A 25408-nucleotide genomic window follows, 5' to 3' on the forward strand; every position below is an offset into this window, starting at 1 on the left:
TGTCTTCCTGCTGCCCATATTTACAGCACCTCAACCTTTTAGAATAGAAATGTGTTCTCAGCACCTTAGTCACTTAAATCTAGATCCTTCCTTAACAGTACATAATATGAATGCTAATGTCTTTTCTGTAGTAACTCTATAAATTCAAGTACCTTCTAATTTCCTCACGTAGTATTTTGTGTGTGAATGTTTCTTTTAATGATTTCATTTCATTTTTTTTTTTAACTCCCATCCATTTCAGATGGCCTGATGGACTGTGTGGACCCCGACTGCTGTGAGCAGCTGAGCTGTGGCTCTGACCCCTTATGCCACGGCTCGGCCGACCCTTTGGCCCTGTTGCAGCAGAGCCCGCTGACCCCCACCACACCGTCCTCACCCACCAGCACACACACACACAGCTTCTACCGCCGCATCCGCTTCCTCCTTGGCAAGGCAGCCACACACACTCTCCCTGGAGATGTGCCCTTTGATACCAGGTATGTGCTTGTTTACTCTTTGCGCGCCTGAGTCTGAATACCTTCACGTATTTGCTTTGTGTGTCTGTGTCCTTGGGTCCCTGCTGCACTGTATATTCAAAGACATGAGTAGTCAGTAATGAAGTAAATGCATCTGTATTAATGCCTTTAATCGTCCATAGCCTGTTATTTGTTTAATGAGAGTGTGTGTTTGCATGTGAATGAGGCTTTTCGTGTGTTCACATGCCTTTGCACACATCTTGGTGATCGGTGTTACCCCGGAGATTAGCAGTCACATGGCTGTGTACTGTCTTCCACTATCAGTGTCAGGCTACAACTGCAAAGTATTTCTTTGTTACATATTAATGCTTAATGTGTCATTCAGTTAAACCAGTCGTAAAGGTGTCACCATAAATTTTTCAGTGGCCTCTCACTGCCATCTACCAGAGCAAATACATCTTGCTGGCATGATGATGACCCAGAAAGTTCAGTTTGGAAAACAAGAAATGATGCCTCTCTGAAAAGAAAAAATGACAAAGGGCATTTTTAGCCCGGTTCACTTGAGGAATAAACAAATAAATTAATTATGTGGCAGTTTTTTCCGAGGGGAAATCGATGGCAGCTTTCAGGATAGGAGTAACAAACGGGGCAACACAGCCACCCAGAGAAGCCTCACTATCCTTCATTTATCCCTCTTCTGGAGTAACAGATAGGCTCCATCAGTGAACCTGTGTGTGTCTGTGTGTGTCTGTGTGTGTGTGTGTAACACAGGTGTGGGCCTAAATCTGTCTTCATTTGACCAGTTCAGCGATTATTCCAGGGTTGAGCAGTGTATTTCACACTATACCTGCAAAATCAAGATGAATATTTTAAAACAGCAGAGAAGTGACTGATAGTTTACGGGCTATGTAAAGAACAACACAGCCGTTTTGCTGCAGGTACCACTGTCACTGTAATATAAACATGATGTGGAAGTTTTGTTTTTAATATGACAGGGTGTTGAAAGGTTTTACTGTGGGTGAAGCTATATTTATGGTGCTTGTATCCTGGCAATCTCTGGCAGATTTCTCTGTGCTACAGAAGGGAATTGTACTGAGCAGAATAAATGCAGTTGCTTTCTCTTCACGCACAAGGTTGTTTGGCTAGTGCATCACAATATGCCTTTCTCTTCAAACAATGATTATGTTCTCCATCATTGTAAACCTGTCATCTCTCCCTCTCTTTGTCTCTCCCTGCTTCCCGTCTTTGTTTTTCCAGTCGGGTAGCGGTAATTCGAGGTAGTGTTGTGTTGCAGGACGGCTCTCCTCTGGTTGGAGTCAACATCACCTTCCCACAGCATCCAGAGTATGGTTACACTATCAGCAGGCAGGATGGAAGGTGCAGACACAAACACAAAATACAAATTTGTCTGTTTTGCCGTCCATTCCTCCTCCAGTCTTACTCTGCTTTCCTCTCATTTAACTCTAGTTTTGACTTGGTGACGTTGGGTGCGATGTCTATGACCTTGATGTTCCAGCGCCCACCCTTCCTCCCACAAACACGCACCATCTGGACACCAAACAACAACTTCCTGGTTCTGGATCAGGTGACCATGTCCAGGGAGGAAGCTCAAACTCCTAAGTGTGACATCAGGAGTGTTTTGAGTCCCTACCCGCTGGTCCTGCCCTACCCTCTTCCCAGATACATGGGAGCATGTGCAGAGAAGGGGCCAGCTGTACCTGAGCTACAGGTACTGCCCATTTTGCTTTGCTAGGAACTGTGTAATGCTGTTAATATGCTAACCTACTCGTAATCACAACGCTAATGTGCTGCTGTTTAGCAGGTATAATGTTTAGCGTGTTAATGTGCTAACACTTGCAAATAATAATGTACTGCTGAGACTGACAGGAATAGAGCTGTTGATGAATAGATTAGGCTGTGTAGAGCAGGGGTCGGCAAGTAAGTTTGGCTTCAGAACAGTTTTTTCCCAACCCATTACAAGGCAGGTCAGAACATAATCAAAGGCTCATTTTAAGAAACTTAATAATAAAAATTAAATTTACTTTATTGTGTGGCCAAAGTCACATATATACATTTGACTGATTCTTGAACTGGTGTTATTTTTTCGTATCAAGTCATATGTCCGCTATTTCAGAGGTCTATCAAGCCAGCAACAGAACCTTTGGAACTTCCTGTCAGAACTTTTCATAATAAAAGCTAAAAGCTTGTTTGAACTATAGAATTGCAGAAAAAAATTAACAAATTACTGCTCTTTTGTTTTGGTGACAAAATCGCAAAAGAGGACGTGATTCTGTGGGTAACTGTTACTCCTATGACGAAGATCTATTGTAGAACCAGGCGCCATGTGCTGCACTTGATGTGACAAATTGTGTTGTCATTCACTCTCAACGTGGATAAAAGTATAATAAGCATCTTCATGTGGGAGGAGATTCTCTATTTCGACATTAGCTACAGTTTAATCTGAGACTGTCAGATCAATATTGTAAAATAAAAAAAAAATGAGATTATCAAAATAATCTGGCGGGTCAGATGTTATTGCTGGTGGGTCAGTTTTGGCCCATGGGCCGCCAGTTGCCAACCACTGGTGTACAGGAAACGACTGCAGCTAACTACTTTGACAATAATTTATTGTCACATCTGTAGACCATTAAGATTATTATCCTCGACCGTCTCGGCTAATACAGAAATCTGAAGCCTGCTAGCCTGTGAGTCAGCCATTGTGACGTCTTCAAGTGGCTAACACTAGCTTTAAACTGTGGTGTGACAGAGGCAGTAGACCAGAAACATGTTCACTTATTGATTGGCAGCTGTGAGCTCCCACCCTTGACTTTGGCCTTCTCTGATTAGTTAGAATGGCAAGCTTGCCCAAAAACCTCAAATGGGAATATCTCTGCACTGCTGCAAGGCTGTTCAATGAGTCTGGGTCACAGAAGCCTTTGACGGCACATCTCCGATGAGAAACATTTTGGAGCATATTTCAACAAAACAAAAAAGAAAGAAAGAAAGGAAAAACTTTACCTTTAACTATTTATTATTGTAAAAGTAATCGGTGATCAAAATCATTGTTAGTTGCAGATGAAAATGTCTTAGCCTTAATTGGTCATAAGTGTTGTGTTGGACAAATCAAAGCACAAGCGTGGCTAAAAACCTGCATAAAATGTAACAATACACTATCTAATGTGTACAGATGTCAGTCAGTGAGAACGATGCTCCGACTCAATTTGTAACAGCTCAGCAACAAACCAACCTGGCCTCATGGGATTTTGCAAATTTAGCTCAGTTCATATTTGCATGATGCAAATACGAACTGAGCTAAAAAAAAAAGGGCAAAATGCAAATTTGTGCTCCATCCATATACTTCCCCACCACAAAAGCAAATTAGGTGTCTGAAAGTCAGGTGTGGAGGTCAGACTGGTGATTACATATTTGCCCTTCAATGTGGCCCCAAATGTGTTTTTTTTTTCCACTGTAACCACCCTGATCTTATTTCAGTTCCAACTAAAATTCTTGGTGTTTTCCTGTTACCTGGACACATGATAGACTGCAGAAAATGTCATATCCAATATGTGCTATGGTCACACTATCCTTTTGTGGCAGAGGAAAGAAATAGTTTTTATTTGTACATATTACTCATACTCACAACACATCATCTGTACCTCTGAGTTCAGCCTCATTTTGCAAAATCAGATGATTGGAACGAACAGATCATTAAAATGAGGGAACATTTTATCCTTATGACAAATAACACCTCGGGATAAACAGGCGGCAAGCAAATAAATGGAAAGAAAAGTACTTAATGTTCACATTGAGCTTAGTAACACCCACTGTGTTCACCTGTGTTAATAAACGGAATCAAAGGATTGAGACTTTTGATTAAAATGTCTCATCTTCTAACAGATAATTTGATTTAGGGTAATCACTGACTGAAATGACATGATGTTACAGAAATATTATGGTGGATGAATAAATGCTTCCTCCAGTGGCTTGTTAACTGTTTATGAAAGATGAACGTTGCATTTTATTTTCTAGTCCACACCGTATACCTTTTATGATGTATAATCATTTTTCCACCTTTTTCTTTACAAGAAAACCTTCATAGTGCAGACAGAGCTCATCATTCAGACTTTATTTCTAACAGCTGCAATTAACGATTGTTTTCATTATCAGTTAATCTGCGGTTTATTTTCTAGATGAATAGGTTGATCATTATGTCTATAAAATGTAAAAAAAGCCAGTAATGCCTGCTATGATTTACCGAAACCCAAAGATGATGTATTCATATTCGTATTGCTGGTTTTATTTGAGCAATAGTCCAAAACTCAAGTCATTCAACATACATACAGTCAAATGTGACACAGAAAAGCAGCAAATCACACATTTTAGACACATTAACAAGCAAATCTTTGCAGTTTTTTTTTTTTTGCTTTAAAATGACTAAAACAATCAATCAGTTATCGAAATAGTTGCCTTTTAATTTTCTCTCAATTTAATTGATTGATTGATGAATTGATTAATGGACAAATTGCTGTATCTCTACACTACATTATTACATTTATTCTTTACGAAAGTTTAGAAACATTTCTTCATCTTAATCATTATTATCACGACATGGCTAACGCATGTACTGACTGCTCCTTACTGTGCGAGTTATTTCTTCCTGTACCTGTCAATAACACTTATTGTGTTAGCTCATTACACAAAGGCAAGGTAATAATAAAACACTTTCCTTTCTTAAATTATTCCCTCCTATATTTCTCACTCTGCTCTCCATCATGTCCTCCCCAGGCGGTACAGGAAGAAGTTTCAATCCCAGGAGACTTTGTGAAGCTGAACTATTTGAGCACCCGTGCTGCAGGGTACCTCTCTCTGCTGCGAATCCTCCTCACACCTCCCTCCCCGTCATCCCCTGTATCCCCACTGGGTGGTCTGTCCAAGGTACACGTCCGTGCGTCAGTCCAGGGAAGACTGTACCAGCGTTGGTATCCTGCCGGTCCTGGCCTGGTCCACAGGCTGGTGTGGAACAAGACTGATGTTTATGGCCAGGAGGTCTTTGGCCTCACTCATGCAACAGGTAGGTATGGTATGGAGTACAGTGGGACTTATTATTGTCTCCCTCTCTCCTTATTTCATGTCATCTCTATACTCTCTTTGGAATACAGGCAAATATCCCAGAAAACATCTGGGTCATGAAAAGCGTGCAAGCCACTGACTTGCTCTCACCCATTTTAATTATCAATGAACATCTGTTAAAAAGCACAAACATCCAAATAATCTCCGATATATTAAGGACAGCAGCAGCCCTCTGGGCCAAGTGGAAACCATCTTACCTGTGGAAACATAAGGATAAAAGACCATTAATGATAGTAATACATAATACGATAATTGGTGATTAGAAGTGATTAGCTGAGCATAAAGACTGGATGTAGTGGGAGACAGCTAGCCTTGCTATGTCCAGAGTAGGGTTGTCATGATATCAGATTTTCACCACACAACTATTACGGCCAAAAGAAACAATATTATTGCATAATAATGATAATAATGGTGGTATAATAATAATAATAATAATAATAATAATAATAATAATATTGGGTTATCAGTCAAATTCATCTTTATCTTTGTTTATTGTGTGTTCTTGTTTTATTTTTTGGCTGTGACTCAAATACGAGTGCTGGACCATAACTGTGCAAAAGTGTACAAAAACAGAATACAAGCCTACTTAATAGTCAAAGGGTAACACTGTACATTAACACAAATACAAACTAGAACTGAAATTTTATTGTTATCCCAAGTAACTCTTAGGTCTTTAACCCTAGAACACTAACGTTAAAATTAGTAACACCATCACTAACGTCGGGTGAAAATCACCTGAAGGCATGCCTCTTGAAAAAACCATAGATGGGAGGAGGGAAACAAACATACCATTAATGACATCAATGAGCAGCCTGAAGCTACCCAAGGACCCATGCAACTCAGACAGCAGCAACACAATGAAAATCACATGACAAGAATCGTGTGGGTGAAAATCACCCGACGTTAGTGTTCTAGGGTTAAGCGATTGCTGTGCACAAAAGCCTGATTGGAAGTCGAATGACCATTCAGCAGGTAATCAGTGTCCCACTGAGAAAGTGAAGATTGGAGCTGTTTCTGTCTTTATTTTATTAAATAACTGGTTTGACAACCGCAGTTTTACAAGATTGAAACAAAGTGTTCACCATAAAATATCATTGGTTAGGAAATTGAAAACGTGTAATAAACACAGTGGGAAGTGGGTGGAGTTAGCAGGAGAACTGCGAACTGTTTAGATTCTGTGCGACCTCCCCAGGACCGTCAGGACTGACAGTAGAGAAGAGGAGAAGGAAAGGCGGGATGGATGGCTCTACAAATATACTGCGGAGTAACTGGCAGTAAAGATAGTGTTTGCAGTGACAGAGAGATACTGTCGAACTTCCAGATAGTTTTGACAGAACTGGCTCTATGGAGTCAGGTGTGTGCACATGCTTAACACAAATCCATGCATGGAAAGTTTTCACGGATGAGGCCCGTTGTCTATTTCTCTCCAGGGACCTCTCTCACCTGTACAAAAAAGATATACTGGATGTATAACTGCTGCTGTTATTGCAGTTTTAGTTCATTATAGCAAAAAAAACAGCCAATTTAAAGATGCCATAAAGGCTTAAACCTTTGAACTTTCTATTGGTAGAGAGGGATTATGTTTCCACTATCTGTGTTCACCACTTTTCTTTGTGGAAGGTGGTAGACAAACACTGGAGCTGCAAGCGAGAGCTTTCCATAAGCACTGAGATATCGCAGGCATACCAGAAGCTTTGTCCACTCAAGTGTATGGTCTTGAACACAGATTGGATCTCTCCATTCCTAGGCCTTCTCCTGATCCATCCCCTCCTCTCCTTATCTGCTGGAGCTGCATTTCATCTGCTCCAACTCTCTCACCTTTTCTCAACTCAAATGATCCTGTTTTCTTATTTACCCCGCTTTGCTAAGCCACCTCCCTCCCTGCCCTTCTTACCCCCTCCCCTCATCTGCTGCCTTCCTCTCTCCTCATAGTGTTTCCTGTGTTTCTGTCCTCTCTTGAACTCTCTTTTCTTCTCTTTCCTGCTTGTTATTTCCCTCATTCTCTCTGATCTCTCCTGTTACCTCTCTCCTGTTTTCCTCTGCCCTCCCTTGTTCTCTCTTCTCTACCCATGTTTTCCCCTGATCCTTCCCTCTCTATAGTTCTTGGTGCTTTGTTGGCACAATGACACAGACGTACACAGACACACACACACATACACCAAGGTGTGTCTGCGTACACACACACACACACACACGCACACGCTCCATGTGTTCGCACACAGCCAGAGAGAGGGAGATCATGCTCTGTTTGCTGGGGTGAGCACATTGCCTGAGGCTTCAGCAGAGGGGAATGAAAGCTTTCACCTGTGAGATATTGAGTGTGCATTTATGTACTGTGTTGTGCATGCGTATTGTTTGTGAGAGAGTGTATGTGTTGTTGGGCGTGTGTGTGTGTGTCGTGTCTTGTAATACGGCTACAGTAATATTAGGTTGTGAAGCAGTTCTCAAACCACTGACACTTTCCCTTTGAGATTGCTTTGCCCCTTTTGTCCTGGCAAAGCCTTGTTTCTCAAATGAAGTCAGTATTATTGTAGAATTTAGAAGGAAAAAAAAAAACGAGTGTCCCTGTCCCTGTTGACGGCAATTTATTAATGGCAACTTTTGATGCATTTTCATGAGGACAGATTGGTTTCCAGGTCATGAAACAGGCTCTTCAAGGGGGTTACAATGTGAATTTAAGGGTCAGAAACGAATATGTTACATATAAAGATGTGCTTTATTTTAGGAAAGTCTTTTTTAGTATAAAATCTGTCTATTCAAGCATTACTTCAATATAAATTCTAACTCAGTGGCTCAGAGTTCTGTTTCTGTCCTTCAAAAACGATCACAAGCCTATTAACGCTGAAGACACATAAAATTGAAATAAATGAGCCTTTTGAATGAACTTAAGAGAAGAACTTTTGTCCACTATAATGTTTCTTTTTCTCTTTCAGAATCCCCAGTGTCCCAAATTACCCATTATTTCTCCTCCCCAATCACTTTATCGATTGTACGCATTGAGTTGGAGTTTTAAGTCGGCCGTGTGCTGCTGCTGACAGTTTCTCTCCATGTAAAAGGGAATCTCGCAAATTTGTGCATAATGTGAGGGCCTTTACTTAACGTATTCCACCATCTCCGCTGTTCTTTATGCTGACTGTGCTCCCCAAGTTCCCCTTGAGTGCCCATCAATTCACAGGCAAGCTGGTTTACAATGAAGCAAGTCAGAGAGATCAGTGCCAACAGTGACTGACAGCGACAACTATCCTTCTGTACAGCTTTTGTGTTGAAGTTGTCAAGCTCTGTTTACTGTACAGTACATCATTATCTTCAGTTGTGAGGATGTGAGTGTGAAAAGTTAACAGTGTTGAACTCCTACTGCTTTGATTATACAGTATGTTAAAGAGGGTTCCTGTGTTTCATACATTTAACTTCAAACCAAAAGTGGGCAGAATATTTAAAGCATCACTTGGTTACTTAAAGAAAGATGTAACAACTTATTTTAGGTTAACTCGGCTTTGGTGAAAAGTAACTTCTGATAAAAGCATTGCCCACTAGGCTCTCACTGACATCTAAAAATGTGCACATGATATGAATAAATGTTTTACATAAAGCTGCACTGGTCAATATTTGCATACAAACAAATGATTAAACAACTGAAGTGATTTGAAAGGGGTCACATGTTGTTATGGGCCCACAGAGAATAATCACCCAACTCTGCAGTTCTTCCAAGCTTCATATTTTAGCATCTTTCAGCTCAGCTCATCGTTTTGGTTTTCCAGCTCACAAACTCCCATCAGAGTTTTTTCCAAAAACCGTAGGCAGGTGTTCTCAGTGAAAAAGCTCTGATAAAGCCACTTCACACTGCCTCCCAGCACCGAATGGCAAAAGTTAGTATCTAGCTTGTGAATGTAGCATTTAGCTGCTAAAGAGAAAGATATTTGTTAGCCAAAAGCAAAATGAAAATCTTACTTCAATTCATCAGTTGTCCAGAAACACAACTCCACATGAATTATAATATTGCTCAGTGTCTGCAGGGTGTGTAAGTGTAACTGATAATTACTTTGCCATAACAATTTCATAAGGTGATGTTATGCAAGTGTTATGTTGATGCAGCAATACCACAGTGTGAAGGCATTTAATTGCAGTTCTGCCTTCAGAAAAAGTATAAAAATTACTATCAACAAAATATGAAAACATTATTTATTATATTTTAAGAGTTTAATATCGTATTGTTTTTTCAGCATTTTAGTGTTGTGGCTGAGTTTAAGCAGAACTCATTTTAACTACTACGTCTGCTGGGCTTGGATTGTCGCATCTATAGTATCGCATCATAGAGTATCATATGTGAAGAACAATATGTATCTAATAACTACAGTTGTAAAATGAATGTAGTGGTGTAAAAACTGTAAACAGCATGGATTGAAAATACTCTAATGCTCTACCCTTTCACAATGCACTTCAGTACAGTACTTGAGAAAATGCACTCAGTTATTTTTCACCTCTGAAAAAGACTGATGACTTTGTGCATGCATTTCTGTGTACATTTATGAGTGATTGTGTGTTGCGGAATGATGTGTATGTAAGTGTGTTTTTGTGTTTACATGTTTTTGAGAGCCCCTACGGCTTTGACACCTTCTGCCTTTAAACATATTCCAAGTCTGAAGTGGTAAATTACTCTCGAAACATATTTAATCCTGCCAAGCCAAAAAAAGCTGTTGATAGTTGTTAGTTGTAGTGGGATGCTGCACAGCGTATCATTACAACTAAGAGGCCAAGCAGCTAATTCTAGGGCTCCTTCATGAAGACGGGCTCCTCCTGATTACGCCTCCACTTCTCACTGATCTCTCTCAAACACACACTGATGAGGGCTCGCTACAGGCCTTTCATCTGTTTCACCACTCAATACAATGTAGTTTAGAGAGCGATGGGGAGTGTGTGTGTGTGTGTGTGTGTGTGTGTGTGTGTGTGCTTGTGTGTAAAGTCTGGCTGTCAAGGTCTGTACAAATACCACCACACACAGTTATTTTGCTGCACATACTATAGTGTTACACAGCAGGTGCACGGCACATAGCTATTACTGTGCATAACATCAAGCCCTCTTGTGTGTATTTGCGTTTCAGTATCAGTCGGCTACGAGTACGAGTCATGTCCTGGTGTCATCCAGTGGGAGAGGAGGACTGCGCTGATGCAAGGATTTGAACTGGTCCCTTCAAACCTGGGTGGCTGGTCTCTGGACAAACACCACACCCTCAACATACGCAGCGGTGAGCGTAAACACAAGTCTCATAAGCACAAAATATGCTTGTGTATTTTTTTTGTGTGTATTTTGTTTTGCTTTAGCGCATAGAGCCTAGCTGCCACACTTTCCCTTAGTTTAATATGCATAAATTGAAATTAATTCAATTCAACCTGCTGGAGCTGAATTTAATTTTTGTTCATTTTTTTCAAGAAGCAGTCAAACTTGCTCAATAAATACCAACTGCATTAAAGCCTCTGAAAAAATATATTTGTAATCTTGAGTACTATAGTGTCTATAACATTAAAGATTCCTTAATAAATAGACAACAATCAAAGTATTATGGGGGAAAAATAACTTTCTTAGTTATTCTTTTTGATTGACAATAACCAAACATCCCAGCAGCTGCCTTCACATTTAGTTTCAAATATTGCTAAATCCTGATTAAAGACAATGAGAGGAGCTCAGAGTAAACAAAAACTACTGAAAATCTGTCATGTGAAATGATCAAACGTGTTCTAACTTTGGCAGGAAATTGTGTGTTCATGTGGGAGTCCATCACGTGTAGTAATAAAGGCCTTTAAGGTATTTATTGCATTCCTCTCTCCTAAGGAATCCTTCACAAGGGAAATGGGGAAAACGTCTTCCTCTCCCAGCAGCCTCCGGTCATCAGCACTGTCATGGGGAATGGTTTCTACCGGAGTGTCCCCTGTGGTCCAAGCTGCAGTGGTGCAGCCCGGGACATGATGCTGTTTGCCCCTGTGGCACTGGCCAGCGGCCCTGATGGCTCTCTCTACGTGGGGGACTTCAACTTCATCCGCAGGGTCCATCCAGATGGATACACCAGAACCATACTTGAACTCAAGTGAGACTCATGATCTTGTTGAGCATGCATGTGATAAGACTAGCCTAATCTTGGTCGGGATCTCCCACAGTGGGAAGCAGTGGGATTTTGAGCATTGCATTGACATGAGCACAATTAAAAGAAAATGAGTGTTGCTGATATGGGTTAGTATGGCATTAGCTCAGGTTGGCATCTGCAGATGTGATCTTTTTGATCTCAAAGGAATATACTCTGAAGTTTACCTAGATGCAGAAGCAGAGTATGTGAGGTTCAGGCATCACAGGCTCTAATCTACCTCTTTAGGATGTGAGAGAAGCTCAAAGTCTTTGCTGTGAAACAAAGATATTTTTTTCCGTGGATTATGACGATGATATCTCCGACTGAGCTGCAGGCACTACATTCTCTATTTCTGTACTTTCTCAAGCGCAGAATCTCAATGGGATTGCACAGTCATTTGTCCTGTAATGTGTTCTTCTTATGTAACTTTACTCTCTCATTCTCTATTATTATCAGCTCTGACTAATATTCCTGGTTCAGACGGTGGTTTCATTCTGTCTGTATTTGATACTTCCCTGCCCTCCAGGAGGAAATGCCAAGAACCTTCCTGTTTAGGTTGATTTTTAATGTTAAACAATACAGTCGTCTAAATCAGCCCTAATTTATCTTTATGATGAGAAAATTGACTTCATTGCAGCCTATGAAATTCTAAGTGACTCTTTTTAGCATCATAAATGATTGTTTTTTACTTTCTCTTTTCTTCTTTTTGAACGCTCCTATATTATCAGGAACCGGGACACCAGACACAGGTGAGAACTGGTGATTAACACTTTTATATATCTTGACAAAAGAGAAATACACACATACGCACAAAGGACATGTCAAGAGAAAAGACAGGACATGTTGCAAAATGTCTCACAGCACTTAATCTTGGTTTGTTTGCTGCAAATTGGATTGACCTGACTTCCCCACATCCAACAAACACACATAAACACACACACACAGACACACACGGACAAAACACCCAAAATCTTCATATACTCAGGTTGCAGTCAGATCTACCAAATCCTCATTTTAAATTTCACTGGGTGATATTAAATTTGTAAATTGTAAATCAGCCAAAACGTCAAGCATTTCCTGTTTTAGAGGATTAGCAGAACTCTGTTTGGAGGATGCAGCGGTTCATTCACTCCCTGAGCTGGACCTGGTGTAGCCTCGACATTGTGATGTTGGTGTGTGCTCCATACACCATGTTCGACAGAAGATTAGACAGATGTTAAAGGGTTTGTGTGTGTGTGTGTGTGTGTGTGTGTTTGTGTGTAGATGTTTGTGTGCCTGTCTGCGTGTGCACCTCTATCAGGGGTTATATCGAGCTGATTGTGTGTGTGTGTGTGCGCGTGTGTGTGTGTGTGTGTGTGTGCGCTTGTGGGTGTTTGTAAGAGGGAGACAGAGAGAGCTTATCCGATTTGAAAAGGGAAAGGGTTTTCAAGATGCCATATCTCCAGCATGCCAGAGTTTTCAACCATGCAAAAAGGATAACTGGGCTTGGTGTTTATACTTATACTGTATAGGTGGGTGTGTACAAATGTCTGCAAGTGTGAAAATGCAAATGTGCCTATGATGCACAAACCACAGTAAATACCTACTGGAAAGACTAACCCAGTGATTCCAAACCAAGGGTATTTGTACGCAGGGGGGTTCTTCTTGCCTTGCCAGGGGGTAAATAGTAGGGCGTGGAGTAGCTCAAATAATTAGATAGCTGGATGAATAGAAGTAGATAAAAGTAATGGAAAAAAAAGCTGAAATGGTGTAAACTGGATAAATAATTAAACCAGATAGCAAGTAACAAATAAATTGTTAAACTAATTAGTTAAAGGTAATGAGTAATTACTTGATAGTCAAAAATAATGGTTAACCAGATAATATAGTTAGCTAAAGGTATGAATAAATAGCTAAAATTAGCTAAAATCAATGGATACACAGTCAAGTAGGCCCAGTAACATAACATCCACTGTTATAGCCACTTTAACATTATTAATAGTTAAATAACATCCAGTTTAAAATCAGTTCAAATTTGTAACATGGTGAGTGGTGTCAGTGGAGGGGTGTTGTAGCCTAACCGTAACACTGGTGGAGAAAATGTACATCAGAGAAAAAAAAAGGTGGAGAACCACTGGTCTTAGCCTGTAGCTACTGGATTCTTCTGAAGGCACTCTGGGTACCCTCACCTCACCCTGGAGGTTTCTCCTTTACTTCCTGCTTCCTCCTTTTTCTCCACAGCAGCTTTTTACTGTTTCTCTTTTATTCTATACTATTGTTCTCCCAAGTCAAATACATTAATTATTCATCCATATTCAGCTTTCAAAGCTTTTCGCTTCACAGTCATCCCAGCAAAGTGCCTATCAGCCAACAGGGCTTCAAAACAAGGTGCTCTCTGAGGGGAGACAATATGGTATGTACTCACTGTAAAACCATTGTCTGTTCTTTCCCTTCAAGAGTTTGAGCAAAGAGTAAAGCAAATAGGGAGGGAAGTCCTCTACAATATTATCTGAGAGCCCAGACGCTCAACTCAGAGAGACAGTAAGGAACAGCCAGATCACTGTGTCTATCAACTCTGATCATCGTTTTTTGTTATTATGTGAGGAGGGAACAAGGGAGGCTAGGGTGGGATCGTTTGTGTTGTGGTTGTTATTGTTGTTCATTACCTGTCCACTGGATAAATGTATTCCGAGATGTGAGCATCTAATTGAGGAAAAGACAGGTGAAGTAATTTGTAATCAGTCATATGCACCATGCGACGCTAGCGGTTGCTTCAAAAGGCCCAACAAATATGATATACTGCGCAGAGAAGTGGCACACTTTGGAAGTCGGTGAATAACTCTCTCAGGATCAAGCTTGAATTATTTATGTGCAGTTCAGTGCAGAGTTCTGTAAACAGTTATGCACTTAATGGACTAGATGACTGACAGCACTCTCGCCTATATTGCAGTGTTTTGTTTTTTTTTTTCTGGCCTGTGAGAAGTTTCCGGCTGATCCCAGAAGGAGGTTTTTTCTTCAGAGAGTCAGGATAGCATGGTCTCACAGTGTTCAACTGCTGTCCAAAGCAAACAAACCGTTATAGGAACCTGTTAGTGAGAAAATGTTAAGAAACAACAAAAGGGATTTTATGGCTGTAAAAAAGTGTACATGCTACTGACAAGCGTGACAAAGAAAATATTTTTCTTGACATGGTAATTTCTCTCCAAAGACACTTTTCATTGAATGGCTAGGGAAAAGAAAAACCACTATTACAGGGGTGTCTTTGGGTTTGACTGCAGGAAGCCTTTGACCAGACCCAGCTGACACAGAGTAATCACCTTAATGTATCAGGTAGCTACAATGTTCAGAGTGCAACATTTGAATTAACTCTCTCCTTTTTTGTCAGTCACTGCATTCAAGTCTCAACAATACAACTCAATAGTCGGACAAAAAAAGCTATAGTGTATAGAAGCAAGTCAAGTCGTCTCTGTACAATTATATGAACACAGTGTTGGCACCCCCTCTACCCAAGGTGCAGGTCATTTTGCCCTGATATTTGTGCTTGACTTCTGGTTGACTTCTGGCCTGGTGCCACCACTTATGATGTTGATAGTAGTAATGTTATATACGATTCGGAATCTGCAAAGGGTGTTTTATTTTGAAAATTGATGCTCTAAATGCTCTGTGCTGTTACTGTGTCTGACTTCCTGCTCTACGCAGCTGGATGTGGCAAAAATAGAGTGGGCGTGTGTGTAACTTTAGTGGAGCAGAACAGAGAGCTGCTTCTGGGATACTTCTGAAACATGCTCCGGCACATATGGTGGAAGTATTGTCTAGAGTGGCTGCGATCAGCTCCGGCAGCCACGTCACAGCTGGCTCAGGTATAATCCAGGGGTTACACTGAGGACAAAAGATGGTTTCATTAAAACAGTATGAAGAGTGTCTGATTTCACATATACTCTCCTTGTACTGTATTTAATGAGCCTTATGGTGAACTAACTTCCAGTCTTATGTCCACTATACCTCCCATAAACTAACAATAACAACTAGAACAATAAACAATTACGTGCCCACATAGCTCATTTGTCTTAGGCCAAATTTAGCCATATGAATGTTCTGGGTTTCATTTTGGTCTTGGACCTTTGTTGCGTGTTATCCCTACTCCCTGTTATTGCCTCCCCTGTTTTCCTGTTGCTCTCAGTTTAAAGCATTAACAATCGAAGATGACATTTTATATTTATGGCATATTAAATTCAACACAAAAAATAAAAAAACTAAAAACATGCAGTACATACTGCCTGACATGTGGATACTTTGATACTGATGAACATATGCTTAGCACATTATAATCTGGGCTCATGACTTCATTGTGAGCACTTGTACACCTCCTAATACCTTTCTGTAACAATACTAGAAGTGAGCCTTATACAGGGGAATACATTTGACCCCAAAGAGAGAAGAACTGATATCAGCTCGCCTTTATTTCCTCATCAAAAAGAGCGAAAATGAGTGAGCATTATAATCTGAGTGTTCCTTCGCTGTAGTTCTGTCATTGCTATTTTGCAGAGTAACTGAAATTCAGTTTTAAAAAAGAAAATGTCCACATTTTGTTTTGTTGTGACTAGATCTACCACTAAAGAAGGAATTACATAATGTTCACCTTGACATAGGGACTATCAGGTTTCTGCAGCGTACAGTCTATTCTACACATATAAAAGAGTAATGTAGGAAAGGTGGAGCACATTAAAGAGACCCTTATCAGACCTCTGGATCCAGGGCCACTATTTAACTCTTGAACAGCTTTAGTTCTCCTTGTTTAAAGGATGATTTACAGTAGTTTTGGTGGAAATCCTACCTTTTTCTTCTACTGACAGAGAATGTGAAAATGTCTTGTTCTTATTTTTTTTCATGCGGTTCGAATGTAGTATTTTAAAAAAGTATGTGGAGATTAGCTCAGGTTGGCTTCAGTGCAGGGGATTATTAGCATTAGCAGGGACATACAAGGAACATGTGAGCCACTGGTTTAATACTTTGAATTCATAAGCTTATTTAAAAAAAAAAGAAATTCTTAACAAACTTACTGATACAAAATCCTAAGAATGAGATAATCACTTAGAACTATTATTCAGCTGTCGTGGCTGTGGCCATCTGTACTATTTAAATTAGAAGAGATTAATCTTGTTGTTCCAGCACAGGCTGCTGGAGTTTCTCACACTAAAGCTATTCACTGGGATGACCTGATTGCGGCTTAATGCCTTGACTACAACTGATGGTGTTGTGTAGCTGTGAATACTAAGTAATATTAGAATTTCCTAAAATAGGCCTCTCTTACTGTCAATATAAATTCAAACTGTATCATACACTATAATGGCATAAAGAAGCATCAGTTTGTGTTACTCTGGGTTAAAAGAAAAACAGAAAAAGACAATCATACTAAACTTATTCTGCTTTCTTAATTGACCTTAATTAACCTTTTCCACCTTCTCCTACTAGCACCAGCCCTGCTCATAAGTACTACCTGGCAATGGACCCAATGGGTGAGGTTCTATACGTGTCGGACACCAGCAGTCGCAGAGTGTACCGGGTGAGGAACCTCGGACAGCCAAAAGACCCGTCACGTAATCTGGAGGTGGTGGCCGGAACAGGGGAGCAGTGTCTACCTTTTGACCAGAGCCACTGTGGAGAGGGCAGGAAGGCCACTGAAGCTGCACTCAATAACCCTCGAGGTAGGAAAACAGACACTACACCCGAGGAACTCACTTCCTCAATAAGTTCACGGTTACTACACAGTCCTGCCGTGAGCATGAACTATGTTTATGATCCCTTCAGACTAAAATATATGTGATCTGCACTCACCGATCAGCATCCAGTAATAGTTGGTACACCTAGCTGGAGGACTAGGCTTTGACAAGTTTTCTGAAGGTCAGAATTTTTGTTTTGAAGCATCTCATTACGTTGTCATTATCAATAATTTAGTGTTTTCTTGATTTCATGACAAAATAGAAAAAATTCTGATTTGCATGTATTTCACAACATTGAATGCAATACTGTGAGTATCTGTATTGAAATCCTCATGAGACACACAGTAACTACTATCGTGATCACATAAGAAGTCACTTTGATAACCCTGGAGCTGTCTCCGTGCTCTATCTGTGTGCTTTGAACATCGTTCTCCTTGAAGTATAGTTTTTGGAAAATGGTAATCTGTGTGGGAGGGTGATAGGATTCTTTTCATATGACACTACTGTACTCACATTTTACACAGTTTGTCATCCACCAACCCAAGTTGGTCACAATGCTGCGTTACAAACTGTATAATCATAGAAAATATATTAGTGTACATAAATTCCTCCTGCGACGGGTCCTTCCTGTGGGACGTTTCTGTTTTTATAGTCAGAAACCTACTCCATTCTTGTCTTGTTCAGAAATATTCTGACATTCCAGACTGACTCCCCACAAGCTGAATTATGTGTAAATTATTGATTATTGAATAGAAAGAATAGTGAACTAATGTTCTGTTTTGTCAGACAAAAGACAATTATGGTTCAAATCCACTGATGATTAGATTTGCTCTATAAATTACAGTGGTGACTTTCTTTATTATTAATTATTCATGTAAAAATGTTTAAATAAGATTTTTTTTTTTCTGCAGTGTAAACACTACATAAGAATTAATGTTATGACTGATTTCTGTTATGTTTTGACTAAAAGATCATTTAATTCATAACACTGCATTTTCTCTGTAAGCTCTTAAATATTTAGATATGCATTAAAATAGTGCTTAATAGGTTCAAAGATCCTACTGTGCACAGCCACAAAAACACCCAATCACATTCCCACCAGCAGCTTGTGCAGCTGTCACCGAACATGATGGATTGATGGATTCACGCTGGTTGTGCCCATTTCTGTTGCTCGACCCTGACAGCGTTTTTTAAATTGAAATTTATTTAACCAGGCAGCATTAGTTTTTCCACTCTTCAGTAATTATCATTGTTGGTCAAAGTTACTTAAAGGTAGTTACTTAAATTTCTTCATGTGACTTACCTCAAAAATAAGTAATCGTTACCACCAGAAAACTGCCTGCCTTGTCTGCCAAACCACTGCTAGAGCTTTCACACAGCTGGTATTCTGCCATGTCACAGCAGGAAAAGCACAAGTGTGGCTAATAAAACCGATAATCATGGCTACAGTCCATTCAGGTGTTCCCCGGTGTTGTGCAGGCTGGCTCATTGTCAAGGCTTACACATCAATGGAATAAGGCCATTATAAATGCTTTTAGTTGCACCTGTGCTTCTCTTGCTATAACAAGTCAGAATGTTTACTGTGGAAAAACTAGCTTTGTCGTCACAACAACTCACTATAATTAAAGCTCTGGAAATGGAACAGTCTGTTCTGGGTTGTAGAGACTCGTCCTCAAAGCCTGAACTACAAGAATTAAAAGGTAAAAGTACAGTAAGGTCGGAAAAGTCTGAGACCACTATAGCATGAATGAATTGTGTTTGCTTTCATCTCCTGATCGTTCACAGCTACATGGTGCCACAACACTGTACTTACATACCATGCACACAGAGGTGCTGCGTTCATATTAGCGAGCTTACCAGGCAGACACACACATATGATAATAATGATAACGATGATAATGATATCTTTATTTAAATAGCACTTTTATAAAAGTTACAAAGGGCTGTACATACATAAGAACTAAAAAAAGCAACAAAAGACAAAAAAGTGTCAATTGGCAAGCCAAGTAAAACAAGGAGAATTATAGTACAAATATGTATGTTAAAACAATAAAACTAATTGAACAGACAAAATAAAATAAAACCAATAGTAAAATAAAGGCATTAAAATCAAGAATTAAATTAGCTGCTTTAAACAAGCATGTTTTGAGTGGTGTTTTAAACTGGTGCGCTGACTCAGTCTGGGGGCTCTAATAGCAGATGCACAGTCACCTTTGGTTTTCAGCCGAGTCTTTGGGACAGATAACAGAGCTTTGCCCAGAGTGTTTAAAAGTATTTTGAAATCAATCCTAAATGACACAGGTAGCCAATGTAAGGACGCTAAAATGGGCAAAATATCATGACATATTTTGGAACCAGTTAGGAGTCTAATTGAGGGTTGCCAGTGAACCTGCATACCTTTGGATTGTGGGTGGAAGCCGGAGTACCTTGAGAAAACCCACTCAGGTGTGAGGAGAACATGCAAACTCCACATAGAAAGGCCTGACAGGGCCCGCTGGTTTAAACACAGAACCTTCTTTCTGTGAGGCAACAGTGTTCATCTATATATATATATATATATATATATATATATATATATATATATACACACACACACACACACACTGACCATGAATTGCACTCTTTGCCAACCAAAGGGAGGCTGTTTCAGTAATTTGAAGCTACTGGGTGAATGGAGAATAGCTGGCCATGAGAACAAGATAAAAATTCAGTAATTGTCATGACAAGACAAGTTATTTGATCTTTTTATTAAAATGACAATAATAGCCTGACTAATAGGGTAAGCATGGCTTCCCCTGGCTTATGGGAGGAAAATGGCACTTGTAGGCGCTAAACTTAACCAAAATACGCCTGTCATATTAAGCTTTTCTAATACAGAGAAGTCGGCAGATTCAGCTCTGATTCCCTCCTAGCTTTAGCTCAGTTCAAGCTATTTGAATTAACGCACGTATATTTCAGACATTAAGCCTGGAGTGTCGATTTGAATTGGTTAATCGTTCTACCCTTACTTATTAGCTGACAGGAGTGGATTCCAGCAATGTGTCTTTTGCTGCTGCTGTACTACATTTCTATTTCCTTTGCTCTGCCCTGCCTGTTAGCTGGAACAAGTCGTACTAGTGTCTTCTGACTTTTGTCATTAATAAGGCATTGTCACCCAGGGGAAAGCTGGAGTTTGGAAAGTTTTTTTTCTTTTTTTTGTTCATTGCACAAGGCTGTAGAAGTGAAATGTAGACATCAAGTGTATCTACACAGAGCACAACAGTCTGGAAACCAACACGGCTGTGGTGTTGACAGATAAACAATGTTTCGGCATTTATTTTTCATACGTATATATACATATACATGACGAACATTGTTTATACATAAATATATATATGTTTTTATTTAGTTGTTGAAATGGGAAATGAACTTGAAACTCAAACTTGCATCTCACTGTAATGACACATTTTTGATGACGCTCATTAACAAAAGCTAAGCTAAGCTAAACTCCTCAGTTAAAGTTAAAAAAGAATCTCATTCTTGTCCTACATTAATGCTGTGATAACATATGTTTCCTGGATATGACAAATGTGTTATATTTGTGTGTAGTCTCCTTTCATAGGTATATTTCCTTTCGTTTGTATTCTAATGTATATACATGCCTGACAGTCACGACCGTGAATATAAATGAGAGAAAAGGACAAGGGGGCGAACTGAGTCAGGGAGGAGGGAACAACATTATCTATCATTCATCAACTTCATCAAGGTGTCCGTGCACAGCCAAACATGAACCTGGATTTGTTTATGGATGGGAGGAGGACAGTATGGGCCCCTCCCTCTCATGATATATCTACACTTGAATGAAAACCTTCAAATGGCAATGCTGCATTTTTTTGTGCTTTGTTCAGTGACATTGAACTCACCACCACACTCTCGATGGAGTGTCATATGCTGCATTGGTTTGTCTTCCACAGGGTGAAATGGGGGATTATTATTATGCTTAATTTTTTTTTTGCTTCCGATGCCCAGCGTCTTTGGAATTAGGCCACTACATAGCTGATATCATAATATGACTAGACTGGGCTTGTGGGGGCTGTATTTGTACAAAAAACACAAACTGCCAGGAAGAAGAAATAATCTGTTTACCACTCTCACCAATCACACCCACACGCCTGGCCACCTCATGGTCCCCAGGTCGCACAGGAGTTTTAGCCACAGGCCTGTCACTCAGGCTGCACCCACAGTCCTACATGGCCCCTCCTGTCAGTCACACTCAGCCTGTGTGTGCAATGCAGTCTGACGTTGGAGGCAGACAGCCAGTCGATATGGAGCACAATAAACAAATGTAGTGTTCAGGAGTGGAGACTCTTCAAATGCCAATGCTTCTAAATACAAAGCAGCTCCACATTTGGAGGCAGAACTTTGATATTTATTTCCCCGAACTTCCTCAGTTCATACAGATAGAAAAGGGAATAAGAAAAAAAGAAGATGATAAGAGGAAAACAAGATTGGAGCTGATTTCTATTAGAATTTGATGGGCGATCAGAAGACTATTATTCTCAGTGTTCATGCCCCTGATGCCTCAGAACATGCTGTATCTCTGCCTTTATGCAGTAATAGAATATTCTGTCCCACGACTCTCCCTGTTCTCTCACGGTCAGGTATTTTATACTCTTTGACTCACTGCACTTCACAGACTCTCTTCTGTGGCCATTGTGCTCCGACTAACCAGCTCTTATAAAGGCTCTGGAGATTTGTGCCTGGAGCCCCCTGGTTCCCTGTCATCCATCTGCCACAGCCCACACTCTTCCTCCTACTCCTCCTCGCACCCTCTTTCCAATGGTAATGAGTGGTAGACTTCACAGAGAAATATCTGTCCGTTTCTTTTTTTGAAGCTGAGGCTCTGTGATTCTCGGTCATTGATCTTGTCTTGTGTCCTCTGGTGAGCTCCTCGCACCAAATTAGAGCCTTCCTTCATTTTCCCCACTCCCTCCATCTCTTTTTCTATCCCTCCTCCTGTCTCATTGATGAATCATCCTTGTGCCCCAGTGTTGACATAACTGCAGTGGGCCTGCTGTGACACATAATATTGTTACAACACAGCAAACAGTTGTTAAATAGTAATCCATAATTTTAATTTAGCCAACAATGCTGCAGCACTATTGAGCACACTGCCATTGCCAAAGTTTGTAGTCTCTCCATAGCGTAAGCTGCCGGGATTATCTTGTGTCCTTCAAACACTCTCTTATGAATACAAGATCTGGGGCATTGTTTAGAGTTGGCTCCACATGTGCTTCTGCAGTCAATTAGTGTGGTAAATAAAGGGCCTTGCTCCATTTAGGATGGATCCCATGTCTGACATGAAAGAGGCGTCAGTCCCACAGGACCCAGCAGCCTTGGCTCGCATCTCTGGACTCCTTCTGTTCACAACATGAAGGGGTACTTTCTTTTTGTTTTTTCTTTTTTTTTTTTGAACATGTTTGGTCAGTAATAGATATGTGAACGTAAAAACAGCTGTGTCTGTGTTTCATGTGTCGGTTTGGACAGAGGAGTTCAGAGTGACTCCGGTGATTGAGAGTTTAGTTGTCGTTGTTTGCCATGTGCAGGTCTTATCTATTTTTTGTTGACTAGTCCCCGACAGCAAAGCTGACATCCAGAGAGAGAGGTGTGTGTGTGTGTGTGTGTGTGTGTGTGTGTGTGTGTGTGTGTGTGCATATGGTAGTGTGAGTACTTGCAGCGTCAGTCTCTCACTCTGACCCACAGGGGGCAGACTAATGCCCTTATCAGAAGCTGACATGCTGCCACCACATTTCTCCCTCTTACCCCACCGGCCTCTCTCTCTCTCTCTCTCTCTCTGCTCTTCTTTTATCTTGTCCTCTGCTTTCTTTCTGTCTCTTTCTCTGTCTCTCTCTTCCCCACTAAGATAGACACAACACATTTGTCCCCATCTCACTCAGGCCCAGAGCTGCGAGGCACGCCATCAGAGTCAAGATAGCAGGGCCAGGGTGCCGAATGAAGCAGTGGGGTTTAAGACCGGTTGCGGTTATTAGCATGTTGAACAGCCAGGGAGTTTAAAGAAGAAGAGACACAGCGAGGAGTAAATATAGCTTCACATGGCACATCGCTGCTCAGCCACTGAACTCCAGCCAGGCTTTGTGTTGTACAGTATCTGTCTTGGCTGGCAGCTGACTTGTAAGCGGCTCAGGTGAAGGAATATCTCCACACTCTGGGCGCCGCTCTCATTTACAGAAATGGCTGAAAACATTGGCAGTGTGCAAAGGAGCGTTTCCCAGTTTGTTTCATCAGTTTGAATCAAGCATTCGATGTTGTCAGCAAGCCTCTACTGAAACCATTAACTCAGCAAACACCAGACCCCTGTTTCTACTCCAGCAGTCGAGCCATACGAGTAGTAGTGTCCTTTAACTGCACAGCTTTAATCACTGCAGCTTGCCTTTCACATTTCCCGAATCTGCCACTTCCCAAACTGTATTTGCTGGCTGCAGCAGTGAAGTTATAAGATCTCCTAGGGCTGTGTAGCCTCTATGCCAGCTGCTTTGTGTTATAACTTTGGAATGAATATGCCATTGTTATTCTACCTCTGGCTCCCATAGCATTTAGGGCAGAGTGATTGTTGTGTCTCACAAAATAGAGAAAGGGAGAGGGAGAGGGAGAGAGGATTAAATTGATAGAGAAAAAGAGGGGGCTCAGAACCGAGAGAGACGGAGAGTGAGGGAGAAATTGTGTGCAACAGAGAACAAAAATAATATGAAATTAATAGAGAAGAATGGGGAATGGAGGGAAAGAGAGAACAAGAGAGTGAATGAAATGGATGAAGAGAGCGAGAGAGAGAGAGAGAGAGAGAGAGAGAGAGAGAGAAGTCAGTGTTTTGAGTCTAAATCCTGCAGCATGCAGCAGCAGTCCCACACCTCATCTGCATATTAAACTGGCCCTGTGGCTGCTTTCCCTCTCAGAGGGTCAACTATCATTGTTTCTGTTGGTTTAAACAGAGCACTACTTCGCAAAACAAGGGCATCAGATAAGTCACACTGTTTTTATCTCCAAGATTGGGTTTATGTGTGAGCGTGTGCATATGTGTGCGCAATTTTTAACAGCCTGCTCCTGTGTTTCATTCCACATTGACCGAGCTTTTGTCTTTGCCCCTGGACATTCCTGCATTAATGATACACACATGAATTAATCACACAGCAAGGCAAACAGCAGCATACTCTATGATAATGCAAAACAGAGAGACGCCATTGGGTCATGCTATTTCCACCACAGCTTGTTTTCTTGCTGCAGCATCCATGATAATTAGAAGATCGACAATGGGTTGTGCAACAGACGTGCATGGCTGAGCAGCCACAATATGAGGTTCTGCCAGAGACTCATTTCTCCAAACACTAACGCCAATAATATAGCTGCCAGCGGCAAATCCGGAGGGGCCAAGCAACAGAGCATCAAGCAGACCACGCATCACACAGGTACATGGACGGCTCGTCCAGCAGCTGAGCAATTTTTACATAATTGGAGCAAGAATTGCAGAGATATGGCCCATGTCCTGCTTGTATACTGTATTTACTGCTGACTTTGTGACAGCCAAACAGTCTGCAATACGTGTGTGTCCCTGACAGAGCTGCAGGAGTCTTAAAATGATTCACTCACTGCTATGAAGCAGTGATAAGCCTAATCAAATGTACTGCATGTGACACATGAGAATGTCAGTTTTGGTAAATAACGTATGCCCCCTCACTTCAGATTTCATGTTTTCACTGATAATCCCCGCTAACCTTTGGTCTTGAACATGTGACGTGCACGGTACAGTGCTGTATAACACCATAAGTCAAACTGTATGTAGGTGTCTGAATGTCTAGGCTATAGAGTAGGAAAAATTAGACTGACCCAAATGTTAATTATGTTACCTTTCCCTTTTTAAGATGGAATTCAGATATCATCACTAAACATTGTGAAATTTGTGAGATGTGTTACCATCTTCATACTGATAAGCCAGAATTTGCTCTTTCATCTATGT

At 40.7% G+C, this 25408-nt stretch overlaps 1 protein-coding gene and 1 long non-coding RNA gene across 3 annotated transcripts in view; one reads left to right on the forward strand and one right to left on the reverse strand.

Annotated features, from left to right (window-relative positions):
* Nucleotides 1-25408, forward strand: part of tenm1 (teneurin transmembrane protein 1) — a 167856-nt gene that overhangs the window by 108040 nt on the left and 34408 nt on the right. Inside the window, exons 15-22 of one of the 2 annotated variants that reach the window (XM_071506672.1) lie at nucleotides 242-476; nucleotides 1713-1832; nucleotides 1923-2184; nucleotides 5241-5526; nucleotides 10685-10828; nucleotides 11413-11665; nucleotides 12430-12450; nucleotides 17153-17385. In XM_071506672.1, coding sequence (XP_071362773.1) covers nucleotides 242-476; nucleotides 1713-1832; nucleotides 1923-2184; nucleotides 5241-5526; nucleotides 10685-10828; nucleotides 11413-11665; nucleotides 12430-12450; nucleotides 17153-17385 — 1554 coding nt within the window. The remainder of the gene's footprint in view (nucleotides 1-241; nucleotides 477-1712; nucleotides 1833-1922; nucleotides 2185-5240; nucleotides 5527-10684; nucleotides 10829-11412; nucleotides 11666-12429; nucleotides 12451-17152; nucleotides 17386-25408) is intronic. The other variant, XM_071506674.1, reaches the window with a different exon arrangement.
* LOC139637795 (uncharacterized) lies at nucleotides 15306-20230 on the reverse strand. The gene is made up of 3 exons (XR_011694680.1): nucleotides 18704-20230; nucleotides 17178-17335; nucleotides 15306-15559 (listed from the first exon to the last, which is right to left on the reverse strand). It is a non-coding gene; the product is annotated as an uncharacterized lncRNA (long non-coding RNA).

Source organism: Trachinotus anak, unplaced genomic scaffold (genome assembly GCF_046630095.1).
Source record: "Trachinotus anak isolate AG129_WGS33_773 ecotype Australia unplaced genomic scaffold, CSIRO_AGI_Tana_v1 ptg000021l, whole genome shotgun sequence".
NCBI classification, from domain to species: Eukaryota; Metazoa; Chordata; class Actinopteri; order Carangiformes; family Carangidae; genus Trachinotus; species Trachinotus anak.